This window comes from Macaca nemestrina, chromosome 7, assembly GCF_043159975.1.
Source record: "Macaca nemestrina isolate mMacNem1 chromosome 7, mMacNem.hap1, whole genome shotgun sequence".
NCBI lineage: Eukaryota > Metazoa > Chordata > Mammalia > Primates > Cercopithecidae > Macaca > Macaca nemestrina.
This window is the reverse complement of record NC_092131.1, coordinates 73590346-73608055: the sequence shown is the minus strand read 5'-3', so window position 1 is coordinate 73608055 and position 17710 is coordinate 73590346. Positions and strand designations below refer to the sequence as shown.

Below are 17710 nucleotides of genomic sequence, written 5' to 3'. Positions count from 1 at the left end.
TAACATTCTAGAAAAAGTAAAACTATGGAGACAGTGAAAAGATCAGTGGCTGCCAGGGACTGAGGGAAAGGAGGATGAATGCAGAGAGCATAGAGGATTTTTAGGACAACAAAAATACTACGTATCATATTATGATGGTGGACACATAACGGTGGACATATATCATGCATCCATAACACATTTCTTTTTTTTTTTTTGAGATGGAGTCTCACTGTGTCTCCCAGGCTGGCGTGCAGTGGATCTCAGCTCACTGCAAACTCCGCCTCCCGGGTAGCTGCGACTACAGGCGCCCGCCACCTCGCCCGGCTAGTTTTTTGTATTTTTTTTAGTAGAGATGGGGTTTCACTGGGTTAGCCAGGATGGTCTCGATCTCCTGACCTTGTGATCCGCCCGTCTCGGCCTCCCAAAGTGCTGGGAATACAGGCGTGAGCCACTGCATCTGGCCCTTTCCTTCTTTTCAATAGAGATAGGATCATGCTATGTTGCCAGGCTGGTCTTGAATTCCTGGCCTCCAGCAATCCTCTCGCCTTGGCCTCCCAAAGTGTTGGGATAACAGGGGTGAGCCACCATGCCCAGCCCTGCTTTCATTTCTCTTGGGTGAATACCTAGAAGGGAACTGACTGGATCACTGCATAGTATATTTTGCCTTTTAAGAAACTATGGAAATTTCCCAAGGAGGTGCACCACATTCCTATTAACAGTATATGATGGTTTAAGTTGCTATGTATCTTTGCCAGAATTTTTCTCCTTTTATCCATTCTAATTAAGGTGTATAGTGATACCTTGTTGTAGTTTTAATTCTGACAACTACATTTTAATCATTTCTTAAAGTTACTAAGAAATTGTTATCTATTAACGACCACATTTGGCTGTGAACAGGGGCTCACACCTATAATCCTGACACCTTGGGAGGCTGAGGCGGGAGGATAACTTGAGCCCAGGAGTTTGCAACATAGTGAGACACTTGTCTCTGCAAAAAATTAAAACAAAAAACAACCACATTTGATAATTTAAAGTCTTCAAAAGTGAATATTTTAGCACTGCCCATCCAATGTAAATAGTTTGTAAGATATAATTTGATATGAACAGTGTATTTATAAGTACCTAAGAATTCAAAGTTAAAAGGTTATAATTTAATAAAAATGATCAGCATCAGTGATCAGGTGGGAATTCTGTGTACAATATCTCAATTCACAAATTAACACTGAATTTGGGTTATCTGATCCACTAAGTTTTCAGTGCTTTTCAGTTATTCGTGTTAACTTTTTCTTTTTTGAGATGGAGTCTCGCTCTGTTGCCCAGGTTGAAGTGCCGTGGCGCGATCTCCGCTTACTGCAAGCTCTGCCTCCCGGGTTCATGCCATTTTCCTGCCTCAGCCTCCCAAGTAGTTGGGACTACAGGCGCCCACCACCACACCCGGCTCATTTTTTGTATTTTTTAGTAGAGATGGGGTTTCACTGTGTTAGCCAGGATAGTCTCGATCTCCTGACCTCGTGATCTGCCCACCTCAGCCTCCCAAAGTGCTGGGATTACAGGTGTGAGTCACCGTGCCCGGCCTTGTGTTAACTTTTTTTTAAAGACAAGGTCTTATCTTACTCTGTTGTTCAGGCAAGAGTATACAGTGACAATCACGGCTCACTGCAGTTTTGAACTCCTGGGCTCAAGCAATCCTCCTGTGTCAACCTCCCCTGGGACTATAGGAACATACCACCACGGCCTAGCTAATTTTTAAAACTTTTTGTAGACACAGAATGTCATTTTGTTGCCTAGGCTGGTCTTGAACTCTCGGCCTCATGTGATTTTCCCACACTGGCCTCCCAAAGTGTTGGGCTCACAGGCATAAGTCACAGTGCCCAGTCAAAAAAATTTTTTGAGGCCAGGCGGGATGGTTCATGCCTGTAATCCCAGCATGTTGGGAGGCTGAGGCTGGTGGATCACTTGAGGTAAGGAGTTCGAGACCATCTTGGCCAACATGGTGAAACCCCGTATCTACTAAAAATACAAAAATTATCCAGGTATGGTGGCAAGTGCCTGTAGTCCCAGTTACTCAGGAGGCAGAGGCAGGAGAATGGCTTGGACCTAGGAGGCAGAGGTTGCCATAACCCAATATCACGCCACTGCACTCCAGCCTGGGCAACAGGGCGAGACTCTGTCTAAAAAAAAAAAAAATTAATTATTAATAATAATAATAATTTTTGGTTAGTGTTTTAGTCTTGCAGTTTTTTTTTTTTAATTAATTTTTTTTGAGACAGAGTCTCACTGTGTTGCCCAGGATGGAATGGAATGGCGCAGTCTCAGCTCCCCCTCCTGGCTTCAAACGATTCTCCTGCCTCAGCCTCTGGAGTAGCTGTGATTACAGGCACCTGCCACCATGCCTGGCTAATTTTTGTGTTTTTAGTAGAGATGGGGTTTCACCATGTTGGCCAGGCTGGTCTCAAACCGCTGACCTCGTGATCCATCCGCCTCAGCCTCCCAAAGTGCTGGGATTACAGGCGTGAGCCACTGTGCCCTGCCGCCCACGGCTTTTAAAGGGAAACATGAGTTGCCTTATAAAAAAACATGTTTTTGTTTTATGGTGCTCTGACTCTCAATGGAGGACTTGCATAGACCAAATTAGAAATCCTTTTGCAGCTGGGTGTGGTAGCTCATGCCTGTAATCCCAGCACTTTGGGAGGCCAGGTGAGGGGATCATGGGGTCAGGAATTCAAGACCAGCCTGGCCAATATGGTGAAACTCCATCTCTACTAAAAATACAAAAATTAGCCGGGCGTGGTAGTGGGCGCCTGTAGTCCCAACTACTTGGGAGGCTGAGGCAGGAGAATCACTTGAACCCAGGAGGCGGAGGTTGCAGTGAGCTGCAGTCACGCCACTGCGCTCCAGCTTGGGTGACAGAGCTAGAGTCCACCTCAAAAGAAAAAAGAAATCCTTTTGCAGTATGTGGCTCATGCCCATAATTCCAGCACTTTGGGAGGCCAAGGCACGCAGATCACCTGAGGTCAGGAGTTCGAGACCAGCCTGGCCAACATAGGGAAATGCCGCCTCTACTAAAAATACAAAAACTAGCTGGGCGTGGTGGCACACGCCTGTAATCCCAGCTACTCAGGAGGCTGAGGCAGGAAAACCGCTTGAACCCAGAAAGCAGAGGTTATAATTGGGTGACAGAGTGAGACTCCATCTCAAAAAAAAAAAAAAAAAGAGGCCGGGCGCGGTGGCTCAAGCCTGTAATCCCAGCACTTTGGGAGGCCGAGACGGGCGGATCACGAGGTCAGGAGATGGAGACCATCCTGGCTGACACAGTGAAACCCCGTCTCTACTAAAAAATACAAAAAAACTAGCCAGGCGAGGTGGCGGGCGCCTGTAGTCCCAGCTACTCGGGAGGCTGAGGCAGGAGAATGGCGTGAACCCGGGAGGCGGAGCTTGCAGTGAGCCAAGATCACGCCACTGCACTCCAGCCTGGGCGGCAGAGCGAGACTCTGTCTCAAAAAAAAAAAAAAAAAAAAAAAAAAAAAAAAAAAAAAAGAAAGAAATCCTTTAGCAATACAACTGCTAATTGACCATTTTACTTTTGTTTTCCAAGACATTTTACCCGAAGAAATATACCAAATTCATTTTTTTTTTAAGACAGAGTTGGGGTTTCACCATGTTGGTCAGGCTGGTCTTGAACTCCTGACCCCAGGTGATCCACCCGCCTCGGCCTCCCAAAGTGCTCGGATTACAGGTGTGAGCCACTGTGCCCGGCCAGGTCTTGCTTTTTTTCTTTTTCTTTGTTTTTATTATTTATTATTATTTTTTGAGACAGAGTTTCACTCTTGTTGCCCAGGCTGCAGTGCAATGGCGCAATCTCTGCTCACTGCAACCTCCACTTCTGCATTCAAGCAATTCTTCCTCAGCCTCCCGAGTAGCTGGGACTACAGGTGCCCACCACCATGCCCAGGTAATTTTTGCACTTTTAGTAGAGATGGGGTTTCACCATGTTGGTTAGGGTGGTCTCAAACTCCTGACCTCAGGTGATCCATCCGCCTCACCCTCCGAAAGTGCTGAGATTAGAGGCATGAGCCACCACCCCTGGCCTCTCTTTTTTTTGAGATGGAGTTTTGCTCTTGTCACCCAGTCTGGAGTTCAATGGCACGCGATCTCGGCTCACTGTAATCTCTGCCTCCCAGGTTCAAGTGATTCTCCCACCTCAGCCTCCCAAGTAGCTGGGATTATAGGCACCCACCACCATGCCCAGTTAATTTTTGTATTTTTAGTAGAGACAGGGTTTCATCATGTTAGCCAGGCTGGTCTTGAACTCCTGACCTCAGGTGATCCTCTGGCCTTGGCCTCCCCAAGTGTTGGGATTATAGGCGTGAGCCACCACACCTGACCACAAATTCATTTTTTTAAAGTTCTAGATTATATCAGAAATATAATAAAGAGGAGACTTTTATGTGGGGTTTCCCACGTGAAATATGTATAATTATATACATATATACAATTTCTAAAAGAAGAAATAAAATTCATATTTGAAAATATAATTTAAAATCACATAAAGGAGATAAATCATCATTAACAATCTGAAGTCTAACAAACTCTCAAGAAATGGCTGTTTGTAAAATGGCTCATTTAAAAAAAGATTAAAATTACCTTAGCAGCTTGAGATTCTCTTAAGTAATATTTTAAAAGATCAGAAAGTTTGAGGTCTTCATCAGCAGACACTCGTGCTTCTATTTTCTGGAAAGGAAAAAATTGAATATTTAATCAACAACTACATTCTGCTCTCAGTGGTTTCCTTCTTAATTACAACTATTATTATAGTTTAAAAAAACTGAAGTTTTAACTATAGTATCCATTCCTATTTATCTAGCTTTCCTTCCCTTTTTGTTTCTACTAGCCTGCTACTTTTCTTGGCAACTCTCACATAAAATGAACAGAAAAAAGATCAGATCAAATGAGACTCGTGAGTTTATGGAAGGACAACTTTTTTTTTTTTTTTTTTTTTTTGAGACGGAGTCTAACTCTGTCACCCAGGCTGGAATGCAGTGGTGCAATCTCGGCTCACTGCAACCTCTGCTTCCCAGGTTCAAGCAATTCTCCTGCCTCAGCCTCCCGAGTAGCTGGAAATACAGGCATGCACCACCATGCCCAGCTAATTTTTCTATTTTTAGTAGACAGGGTTTCACCATGTTGGCCAGGCTGGTCTCAAACTCCTGACCTCAAGTGATCCTCCTGCCTCAGCCTTCCAAAGTGCTGGGATTACAGGTGTGAACCACCATGCCCAGTCAGACTCTAAAATGAGTTTCAGTATCATCTTTTACCTTCATTAATATTTTCTCAGGCCAGGCACGGTGGCTCATGCCTGTAATCCTGGCACTTTTGGGAGGCCAAGGTGGGCGGATCACGAGGTCAGGAGTTCGAGACCAGCCTGACCAACATGGAGAAACCCCGTCTCTACTAAAAATACAAAAATTAGCCGGGCATGGTGGTGTGTGCCTGTAATCCCAGCTACTCAGAAGGCTGAGGTTGAAGTGAGCCAAGATTGAGCCACTGCACTCCAGCCTGGGCGACGAAGCAAGACTCTGTCTCAAAAGAAAAAAAAAACTTTCTAGGTATTTCTTTCTTTTTCAGACGGAGTCTCGCTCTTGCCAGGCTGGAGTATAGTGGCATGATCTCAGCTCCCTACAACCTCCGCCTCCTGGGTTCAAGAGATTCTCCTGCCTCAGCCTCCCTAGTAGCTGGGATTATAGGTGTATGTCACCACACTCGGCTAATTTTTTTGTATTTTTTTTAGTAGAGATAGGGTTTTGTCTTGTTGGCCAGGCTGGTCTCGAACTCCTGACCTCAGGTGATCTGCCCACCTCAGCCTCCCAAAGTACTGGGATTACAGGTGTGAGCCACTGTGCCCAGCTGCTATTCATTTCTATTGTAATTGATATGCACACACAATTTTAAAGGAATGAAGGCTTGCAATGGTAGACTAGTTAATTCAATCTAATCCTCCTGCTGAGGACAACCAGAAATACAGTCAAAGCATTAGTAAAATGTGCCTGAAGACACTGTAGAGTAATAAACAGAAGTGGTATGTACAAGGTGAGATTGAAGGGGAAGTAGTCAGGTCAGACTAAAAAGATAGCTCTTCAGTATGACTGGACAGAGGATTAAAAAAAATACATCAACCAAATGTAATATAGGGGACCCTGTTTGTATCCTGATCAAACAAACTATACTATAATAAAAAGCCATTTATGAGACAATTGGGAAAATGTATATACTGGATATTTGATGACATTAAGGGGGAATCATTAGTAACAGTATTGACTATATTAAAAATAATTCTTATACTAAAAAAAGAGACAAGTGTGCATGAAGGACTCAAAACAGAATGAAGATGGACTTTTTGGAATGTAAGAACTTTAAGCAATGTAGAAAACGTTAACATTCGCCAGGTGCAGTGGCTCACATCTGTAATCCCAGCACTATGGGAGGAAAAGGCAGGTGGATCATTTGAGGTCAGGAGTTCGAGACCAGTCTGGCCAACATGGTGAAACCCCCCATCTCTACAAAAACACAAAAATTAGCTAGGAATGGCAGCACACGCCTATAATCCCAGGTACTTGGGAGGCTGAGGCATGAGAATCACTTGAGCCCAGGAGGCGAAAGTTGCAGTGAGCCAAGATCGTGCCACTGCACTCCAGCTTGGGCGACAGAGCAAGACTCTGTCTCAAAACAAACAAACAAACAAAAAAAAACACAAAAGGGAAAATGTTAATATTCAGAAACCTGGCTGATGCATTACAGGAATTCTTGTACTATTTTCTGCAACTTTTCCATAAGTCTGAAATTATCGTCAAAGTAAAAAGTTAAAGGCTGGCACCTTAATAAGGCTCATGCCTAGCATTTTGGAAGGCTGAGGCGGGTGGAACATTTGAGGTCAGGAGTTCGAGGCCAGCCTGGCCAACATGGTGATACCCATCTCTACTAAAAGTACAAAAATTAGTCGGGTGTAGTGATATGTGCCTGTAATCTCAGTTTGGGAGGCTGAGGCAGGAGAATCACTTGAACCCAGGAGGCAGAGGTTGCAGTGAGTCGAGATTACGCCACTGCATTCCAGCCTAGATGACAGAGTGAGACTCTGTCTCAAAAAAGAAAAAGAAAAAAAAAAAGTTAAGGGGCCAGGTGCGGTGGCTCACGCCTGTAATCCCAGCACTTTGGGAGGCCAAGGTGGGCGGATCACGAGGTCAAGAGATCAAGACCGCCCTGGCCAACAGGGTGAAACCCCATCTCTATTAAAAATACAAAAATTAGCTGGGCGCGGAGGCGTGCACCTGTAGTCCTAGCTACTCGGGAGGCTGAGGCAGGCGAATTGCTTGAACCTGGGAGGCGGAGGTTGCAGTGAGCCGAGATTGCGTCACTGCACTCTAGCCTGGCGACAGAGTGAGACTTCATCTCAAAAAAAAAAAAAAAAAAAAAAAGTTAAACTAAAACAACTACACACCTACCAGAATGGCAAGAATTATAAAGGTAGAAAACACTCAGTTTTAACAAGCTTGTAGAATAACCTAAATGCTCATACTTATTCTTGTGGGCATGCAAATTGGTACAATCATTATGGGAAAGTTTTGCAGTTTCTGCAAAAGCTTTTCACATGGTTATCCTATGATCCATCAATTCCCCTCCTAGTTATATATATCCAACAGAATTGTATACTTGTGTTCAGAAGATATACAGGAATAATCTTAGCAGTATTGTTATAAAGAAACCCAAACTAGAAACTATCCAAATGCCTATCAACAGTAGAACAGATAAACAAATTAATAAAATACTATACAGCAAGAAGAATAAAGGAACCAGGCTAGGTAGCTCATGCCTATAATCCCAATGCTTTGAAGGGTGAGGCAGGAATATCAATAGAGGCCAAGAGTTCAAGACCAGCCTGGGCAATGTAGTGAGATTCCCTCTCTACAAAAATTAGCCAGGCATGGTAACACACATCTGTAGTCCTAACTACTTGGGAGGCTGAGGCAGGAGGATGCTTGACCTCAAGAGTTTGAGGCTGCAGTGAGTTATGATCATGCAAGTGCACTCCCACCTGGGCAACAAAGTGAGACCCCGTCTCTAAAACAAAAAGAATAAAGGAACTACATCTATGTGCAACAACATGGTTTAATCCTATGAATGAATATAATGTTGAGTACATTAAACAGACATGAAAGAATATAAGCCAGGCACAGTGGCTCATACCTGTAATTCCAGCACTCTGGGAGGCTGAGGCAGGATGACTGCCTGAGGCCAGGAGTTTGAGACCAGCCTGGGCAACATAGCAAGACCCTGTCTCTACCAAAGGAAAAAAAAAAGAAAAAAAGAAAAAGAATACATGTTGCACAAGCATTTATATTATGTATAAAACTAAAAAACGGGCCAGGTCGGGCGCAGTGGCTCATGCCTGTTAATTCTAGCACTTTCGGAGGCCAGGGTAGGCAGATGGCTTGACATCAGGACTTTGAGACCAGCCTGGCCAACATGGTGAAACCCCTCTCTACTAAAAATACAAAAATTAGCCTGATGTGGTGGTGCATGCCTGTAATCTCAGCTACTCGGGAGGCAGGAGAATCACTTGAACCTGGGAGGCAGAGGTTGCAATGAGCCGAGATTGTGCCACTGCACTCCAGCCTCCAGCCTGGTTTTGATCTCAAAACAAACAAACAAACAAAAAACAAAACAAAAAACCCAAATCCGTACTGGCAGTGCCTTGAAAGGCAGCTGAGGAGATGAGGAGGCGGCCAGGCATCTGGGTTGCTGGTAATTTTCTATTTATTTTCTTTCTTTCTTTGATACGGGGTCTGTCACCCAGGCTGGAGTACACTGGCACAATCACAGCTCACTATAACCTTGACCTCCTGGGCTCAAGAATCTTCCTGCCTCAGCCTCCCAAGCAGTTAGGACTACAGTTGTGCGCCACCATGACTGGCTAATTTTTGGTAACTTTTGTAGAGAGGGAGTCTCGCTACATTGCCCAAGCTAGTTGAACTCCTGGCCTCTACTGATCCTCCCGCCTCATCCTTCAATGTATGGGATGATGGGCATGAGCCACGTGGCCTGGTTCCTTTATTCTTATTGGTATGTAGTATTTAATTAATTTGTTTGTCTGTTCCAGGAGGTATTCTTTAATTTTTAGAGATAGGGTCTCACCCTGTCGCCCAGGATGGAATGCAGTTGCACGATCATACACCTCACTGCAGCCTCAAACTCCTGAGCTTAGGCATCCTCCTGCCTCAGCCTCCCAAGTAGGACTACAGGTTTGCACCACCACACCTGGCTAATTTGTAAACATTTTGTAGAGATGGCATCTTGCTATGTTTTCCCAGACTGATCTCAAATTCTGGGCTCAAGAGATCCTCCTGCCTCAGCCTCCCAAAGTGCTGGGATTACAAGCATTAAATCACTGCACCCAGAAGAATATGAACTTTTATACAAATACCTAAAGGCCATAACAAAAAATGGAATTTCCTGAAAAACTCCCAATGGAATCCAAATCTGAATCTGTTTCATCATCCTTCTGAAGTATACTCATCTTCCTCGATAGAGTTAAACAGAACCATAGCAAGTTAAATATTACCATATGCAGATATTTAAATAGCCAAAAGGTTAATAGTGATTACTTTTTTTTTTTTTTTTTTTTTTGAGACGGTGTCTTGCTCTGTCGCCAGGCTAGAGTGCAGTGGTGCGATCTTGGCTCACTGCAATGTCGGCCTCCCAGGTTCAAGCGATTCTCATGCCTCAGCCTCCCGAGTACCTGGGACTACAGGCATGCGTCACCACGCCCAGCTAATTTTTGTATTTTTAGTAGAGACAGGGTTTCACCGTGTTGGCCAGGATGGTCTTGATCTCTTGACCTCGCGATCTGCCCACCTCAGCCTCCAAAAGTGTTGGGATTATAGGCATGAGCCACTGTGCCCGGCCAATAATGATTACTCTTTTAAAAAAAATTTTATGAATTGTGGTAAAAACCTTTAACATGAGCTCTCTGGGCACAATATTATGCAATATATCTCTATAATTTAGTACTTACTCTTGTTTTATCGAACAGTTCTGAAACTTTGAGAAAAAACCTGTAAAGGAAAATATTTTCATCATATGCCACATTCAAAGTAATTTTCCATTTCAAATGTATGAGAATATGCTCCCAAACCATATTAATAACACCTTGTCTCATTGCAGTTATATTCAATAGCCCTATTAACTGCAGACTTCATTTAGCTTCACAAAAATCTCCCTGTATTTCTACCAATAAAAGAGATTACTTGAAATCTGTTTACAGATAAGACTATCTGTTCATTTATTTATTTATTTTTTTGAGATGGAGTTTCACGCTTGTTACCCAGACTGGAGTGCAATGGCTCAATCTCAGCTCACCGCAACCTCTGCCTCCTGGCTTCAAGCGATTCTCTGGCCTCAGCCTCCTGAGTAGCTGGAACTACAGGCGCCTGCCACCATGCCCAGCTAATTTTTGTCTTTTTGGTAGAGACAGGGTTTCACCATGTTGGCCAGGATGGTCTTGATCTCTTGATCTCATAATCCGCCCACCTCAGCCTCCCAAAGTTCTGGGATTACAGGTGTGAGCCACCGCGCCCAGGCCTGATTTTTTCTTTCTTTCTTTTTTTTTTTTTGAGACAGAGTCTGGCTCTGTTGCACAGGCCAGAGCGCAGTGGCGCAATCTCAGCTCACTGCAATCTCTGCCTCCTGGGTTCAAGTGATTCTCCTGCCTCAGCCTCCTGAGTAGCTGAGATTACAGGCAATTGCCCCCATGCCTGGCTAATTTTTGTATTTTTAGTAGAGACGAGTTTTCACCTGGTTAAAAATTAGCCAGGTGTGGTGGTGCACACCTGTAATCCCAGCTATTCAGGAGGCAAAGGCAGAAGAATGGCTTGAGTCCAGGCTCGTCTTGGACTCCTGATCTCAAGTGATCTGCCCGCCTTGGCCTCCCAAACTGCTAAGATTACAGGTGTGAGCCAGAGCACCAGGCTCCATTTCAAGATGACAGCCTAAGCCATACATTAAAGGTGTTTTTGTTGTTGTTGTTCTTGAGACTGAGTCTCGCTTTCTCGCCCCAGCTGTAGTGCAGTAGTGCCATCTCGGTTCACTGAAACCTGCACCTCCTGGGTTCAAACGATTCTCCTACCTCAGCCTCCTAAGTAGCTGGGATTACAGGCACCCACCACACCTGGTTAATTTTTGTAGTTTTTAGTAGAGATGGGGTTTTGCCATGTTGGCCAGGCTGGTCTCAAACTCCTGGCCTCAAGTGATCTGTCCACCTTGGCCTCCCAAAGTGCTGGGATTACAGGCGTGAGTCACTGTGCCCAGCCAACAAAATTTATCTAGATTCATTTTAGCAAACAGGCTGAGGCAAGCAGCTCACTTGAGGCCAGGAGTTTGAGACTAGTCTGGGCAACACAGTGAAACTCTGTCTCTACTAAAAATACAAAAAATTAGTGGGGCACGGTGTCACAATCCTGTAATTAAACTACCCTTTAATACTCTGGTGCTTGGTCAGGTGCAGTGGCTCATGCCTGTAATCTCAGCACTTTGGGAGGCCGAGGTGGGCAGATCACGAGGTCAGGAGATCGAGACCATCCTGGCTAACATGGTGAAATCCTGTCTCTATTAAAAATACAAAACAAAATTAGCCAGGTGGCGTGGTGGCACACGCCTGTAGTCCCAGCTACTCAGGAGGCTGAGGCAGGAGAATGGTGTGAACCTGGGAGGCGGAGCTTGCAGTAAGCCGAGATTGCATCACTGCACTCCAGCCTGGGCAATAGAGTGAGACTCCATCTCAACAACAACAAAAAAAGTCTGGTGCTGGGATATTTTTTAGTTGGTATAAGCATTTGACAGATAAACTAGGTAAAAGTGAAAATAAATTCTTAAGTAGAAATTGGTTATTCATTTTTTTCTTTTCTTTTCTTTTTTTTTTGTGATGGGCTATTGTTCTGTCACCCAGTTCCGGCACAAACCTGTGGTCCCAGCTACTCAGGAGGCTGAAGCAAAAGGACTGCTTGAGCACAGGAGTTCAAAGCTGCAGTGCTCTATGACTGCACCTGCGAATAGCTACTGTATGCCAGCCTGGGCCACACAGGAAGACCTGCTCTCAAAAAAAAAGGGCACAGCACAGTTTCAAGTATTCTGTAAAATATATAATTAAAATGACATTATAAATGAATTAGGGCAAATACTACTCAAAGCAAAAACAATTTTATGAACTTTGCTTTCACTCAAGAGAATTTGCTTTGACAGATTTACGTTAGAGAACAGATGGCAAGGTTTACTTTTTTCCTTCTTCCTGATAAGAAGAATTAACTCTTTGGGAAGGTGGCTTTTTTCCTTTTTTTTTTTTTTAAGACAGAGTTCTTCTCGTTACCCAGGCTGGAGTACAATGGCGCAATCTCTGCTCACTGCAACCTCTGCCTCCCAGGTTCAAGTGATTTTCCTGTCTCAGCCTCCGGAGTAGCTGGGATTACAGGCATGCGCCACCATGCCTGGCTAATTTTGTGTTTTTAGTAGAGACGGAGTTTCTCCATGTTGGTCAGGCTGGTCTTGAACTCCCGACCTGAAGTGATCTGCCTGCCTTGGCCTCCCAAAGTGCTGGGATTACAGATGTGAGCCACTGTGCCTGGCCGATGGCATGTTAATTAGTGTAAGCTATCATACCGTGCTTTGCCAAAAAGCTTGACTTTTAAATATCTGAGACAGAATATACTAGAGAAAAGGTTAAATATCTGAGACAGAATATACTAGAGAAAATAGTTTTCCTGCTTAAAAATGTGTTTAATTTTTAGTTTTTTTGAGACCAAGTCTTGCTTTGTCACCCAGGCTGGGGAGCAGCAGTGTGATCTCGGTTCACTGCAATCTCTGCCTCCCAGGTTCAAGTGATTCTCACGCCTTGGCCTCCCAAGTAGCAGGGATTACAGGTGTGTGCCACCACGTCTGACTAATTTTTGTGTTTTTAGAGATTGTGCCACTGCTCTCCAGCCTGGGTGACAGAGCAAGACACTGTCTTGCAGGGGAGGGGCGGGGGGTGGAATCAATTTGACCTCCAGTGAAATACATACACACATATACATATATACATATATGTTCTAATTTCCAAATAGCAGTTATTTATAAGCTTTATCAAAACCTAAAAACACTAATATAAATTCTGTTCTTCCACTCTCTTACACACAAATCAGCCCATTTTCATAAATAAAACACAGTTAGGGGAGGAAGAAAAAAATACATATATATAGAGAGAGTAAAGTCGATTTTTATTTCTCAGATTTAAAAAAATAGGACAGAAAGGGAGGAGAAAAAATATCAACCCAAGTTTTTTTTGTTTGTTTGTTTGTTTTGAGACGGAGTTTTGCTCTTGTTGCCCAGGCTGGAGTGTAATGGTGCGATCTCAGCTCACCACCACCTCCGCCTCCTGGGTTTAAGCAATTCACCTGCCTCGGCCTCCCAAGTAGCTAGGATTACAGACACCCACCACCACACTTGGCTAATTTTGTATTTTTAGTAGAGACAGGGTTTCTCCATGTTGGTCAGGCTGGTCTCAAACTCCTGACATGAGGTGTTCTGCCCGCCTCGGCCTCCCAAAGTGCTGAGATTACTGGCATGAGCTACCTGCCCAGCCCTCAACCCAAGTTTTTAAAGGAGGTCCTTATTATCAATGTGTTTTGACAAAAATATTCCAAAAGTTTTGCATTGTAAGTATTGTTGGCTGGGAGAAGTGGCTCACACCTGTAATCCCAGCACTTTGGGAGCTGAGTTGGGCGGGCCACTTGAGGTCAAGGGCTTGAGACCAGCCAGGCCAATACGGTGAAACCCCGTCTCTACTAAAAATAGAAAAATTAGCCAGGCATGGTGGCAGGCACCTGTAATCCCAGCTACTTTGGAGGCTGAGGTGGGAGAACTGCTTGAACGTGGAAAGAGGATGTTGCAGAAAGCCATGATCATGCCACCTCACTCCAGCCTGGGCGAGAGAGTAAGACCCTATTTCAAAACAAAAACTAAAACAAAAACCAAAAGTATTGTGTGCATCCAGACTGCCAATAGAAAATTTTCTCTGCTTTATTTATATTTCACATATATATATATATATATACCTATACATATATATACACACACACGCACTTTTTTTTTTTTTTAAACAGTCTTGCTCCGTCACCCAGGCTGGAGTGCAGTGGCATAATCTTGGCTCACTGCAACCTCCGCCTCCCGGGTTCAAGTGATTCTTGTGCCTCAGTCTCCTGAGTAGCTAGCTGGGATTACAGGCACACACCACCCACACCTGGGTAATTTTTATATTTTTTGGTAGAGATAGGGTTTAGCAATGTTGGCCAGGCTGGTCTCAAACTCCTGACAGGTTTTCCACCTCCCAAAGTGCTGGGATTACAGGCATGAGCCACTGTGACCAGCTATATTTCAAGTTTTATTTATTTATTTTTTTCTGAGATGGAGTCTTGCTCTATTGCCCAGGCTAGAGTGCAAAGGTGTGATCTCAGCTCACTGCAACCTCCGCCTCCCAGGTTCAAGCAATTCTCCTGCCTCAGCCTCCTGAGTAGCTGGGATTACAGGTGTGCATTTTTGTATTTTTAGTAGAGAAGGGGTTTCACCATGTTTGTCAGGCTGGTCTTAAACTCCTGACCTCTTGATCCGCCCACGTTTGCCTCCCAAAGTGCTGGATTACAGGCGTGAGCCACCGTGCCTGGCCTATTTCATGTTTTAAATTAGAATACTTACTTGCATATATCTGTAGAATCCTGAGTTCCTAAAGCATATAATGAAGAACCAATTCTATTGTAATCATCTGCAGCACCTATGGAGAAAGTTTTAAGAATTTAGTATACCTATTCCTTGATTTAAAAATACTTACTGAGTACTCACCTGTCAAACAATGTGTAATATGAGACACACTAGTAAAGAAAATAACACAAACAACAGGCATGGTGGCTTATGCCAATAATCCCAACACTTTGGGAGGCTGGGGCAGGCAGATCACCTGAGGTCAGGAGTTTTGAGACCAGCCTGGCCAACATGGTGAAACCTCATCTCTACCAAAAATTTAAAAATCAGCCACGTGTCACGGTGCATGCTTGTAATCCCAGCTACTCAGAAGTCTGAGGCAGGAGAATCACCTGAACCCAGGACGCAGAGGTTGCAGTGAGCCAAGATCACGCCACTGCACTCCAGCCTGGGCAACGGAGCAAGACTCTATCTCAAACAAAAAAACAAACTGGAGGCTGGGTGCAGTGGCTCACGCCTGTAATCCCAGCACTTTGCGAGGCAAAGGCAGGTGGATCACGAGGTCAGGGGATCGAGACCATCCTGGCTAACATGGTGAAACCCCGTCTCTACTAAAAATACAAAATATTTGCTGGGCGTGGTGGCGGGCGCCTGTAGTCCCAGCTACTTGAGAGGCTGAGGCAGGAGAATGGCGTGAACCCGAGAGGCAGAGCTTGCAGTGAGCCGAGATCACGCCACTGCACTCTAGCCTGGGCAACAGAGCGAGACTCCGTCTCAAAAAACAAACAAACAAAAAACAAACAATCAAAAAAAACAAAGTAGAAAGCAAGAAATACAACTTTCTTCATTAATAGACGTGACATGATCATCTACATAGAAAATACTAAGGAATCTACAAAATAGTTACTAGAACTAATAAGTGAGTTTAGCAAGATTGCAGAATATAAAATCAATACTGAAAAAATACACTGTGTTTCTATGTATTAGCAAAGAACAATTTGAAATTGAAATTTTAAAAAACATAACATGGCCTGGCGCGGTGGCTCACGCCTGTAATCCCAGCACTTTGGGAGGCTGAGGCAGGCGGATCATGAGGTCAGGAGATTGAGACCATCCTGGCTAACAAAGTGAAACCCCGTCTCTACTTGAAATACAAAAAAATTAGCCAGGTGTGGTAGCGGGCGCCTGTAGTGCCAGCTACTCAGGAGGCTGAGGCAGGAGAATGGAGTGAACCCGGGAGGCAGAGCTTGCAGTAAGCCGAGATCACACCACTGCACTCCAGCATGGGCGATAGAGCTAGACTCTGTCTCAAAACAAACAAACAAACAAAAAACCAAAAAAACACACCACCACCACCAACAAAAAATAACATTTATTTATTTGGAGACAGAGTCTCACTCTGTTGCTCAGGCATGAGTGCCATGGTGTGATCATGGCTCACTGCAGTCTCAAGCTCCTGGGCTCAAGCGATTCTCCCACCTCAGCCTCCCGAGTAGCTGGGACCACAGGCGCATGCCACCACGGTTGGCTATTTTTTTTTTTTTGGCAGGGGAGGGATAAGGCCTGACTCTGTCGTCCAGGCTGGAGTGCAGTGGTAGGGTCTTGGCTCACTGCAACCTCCGCCACCCGAGTTCAAGCAATTCTCATGCCTCAGCCTCTCAAGTAGCTGGGACTACAGGGGCACGCCACTATGCTCAGCTAATTTTTGTATTTTTAGCAGAGATGGGGTTGTTTTTTTGAGATGGAGTCTCGCTCTGTTACCCAGGCTGGAGTGCAGTGGCTCAACCTTGGCTCACTGCAAGCTCTGCCTCCCGGGTTCACATCATTCTCCTGCCTCAGCCTCCCGAGCATCTGGGACTACAGGCGCCTGCTACCACGCCCGGCTAATTTTTTGTATTTTTAGTAGAGACAGGGTTTCACCATGTTAGCCAGGATGGTCTCGATCTCCTGAACTCATGATCTGCCTGCCTTGGCCTCCCAAAGTGCTGGAATTACAGGTGTGAGCCACTGCGCCCAGCCAGAGATAGGGTTTCATCATGTGGGCTAGGCTGGTCTCGAACTCCTGACTTAAGGTGATTCGCTTGCCTGAGCCTCCCAAAGTGCTGGAATTACAGGCGTGAGCCAACACGCCTGGCGCCTATTTTTTGCAAAGACTGGGTTTCATCATGTTGCCCAGGCTGGTCTCAAGCGATCCAAACACCTCAGTCTCCTAAAGTGCTGAAATTACGGGTTCGAGTCACTGTCTTCAGCTTAATAAAACATAACATTTATAATAGCATCAAAAACCAAATAATCAGGAACCAATCTGACTAAAGATGTATAAGAGCTATACAATGAAAACTACAAAACACTGCTGAGATGAATTAACAAAGACCCAACTCAGTGGAAATATGCTATATTAATGTACCAGAAGGATCAATATTGTTAAGATAGCAATTCTCTTCAAATTAATCTATAGAATCTACACAATCCCAATCAAAATCCCAGCAGCCACTTGTGTAGAAAAAGACAGCTGATTCTAAAAATTTATATGAAAATATAAAGATTCTAGGGTTGAGGGCAGTGGGTTCACACCTGTAATCACTCCCTCCTTTGGGAGGCCGAGGTAGATAGATCACTTGAAGTCAAGGGTTCGAGACCAGCCTGGCCAACATGGCAAAACTCTGTCTCTACTAAAAATGCAAAAATTAACCAGGTGTGGTGGCACGCATCTGTAGTCCCAGCTGCTCGGGAGGCTGAGGCATGAGGATTGCCTGAACCTGTGAGGCGGAGGTTGCAGTGAGCCAAGATCACACCACTGCACTCCAGCCTCCAGTCTTAGTGACAGAGTGAGATTCTGTCTCAAAAAAAGGAAAAAGTATAAAGATGCTAGGGCTGGGGGTGGTGGCTCACGCCTGTAATCCCAGCACTTTGGGAGGCCAAGGTGGGCAGATCATCTGAGGTCAGGAGTTTG

The 17710-nt window shown here is 44.7% G+C and overlaps 1 protein-coding gene across 2 annotated transcripts in view; it reads right to left on the bottom strand.

The window, feature by feature from the left end:
- The window catches only part of LOC105477960 (sorting nexin 6), a 73175-nt gene that overhangs the window by 10994 nt on the left and 44471 nt on the right, over nt 1-17710 (bottom strand). For both annotated transcript variants that reach the window (XM_071100342.1, XM_071100343.1), the window contains 3 exons: nt 14755-14830; nt 10049-10088; nt 4627-4713 (listed from right to left, as the gene is read on the bottom strand). In XM_071100342.1, the coding sequence (XP_070956443.1) occupies nt 4627-4713; nt 10049-10088; nt 14755-14830 (203 nt within the window). The remainder of the gene's footprint in view (nt 1-4626; nt 4714-10048; nt 10089-14754; nt 14831-17710) is intronic.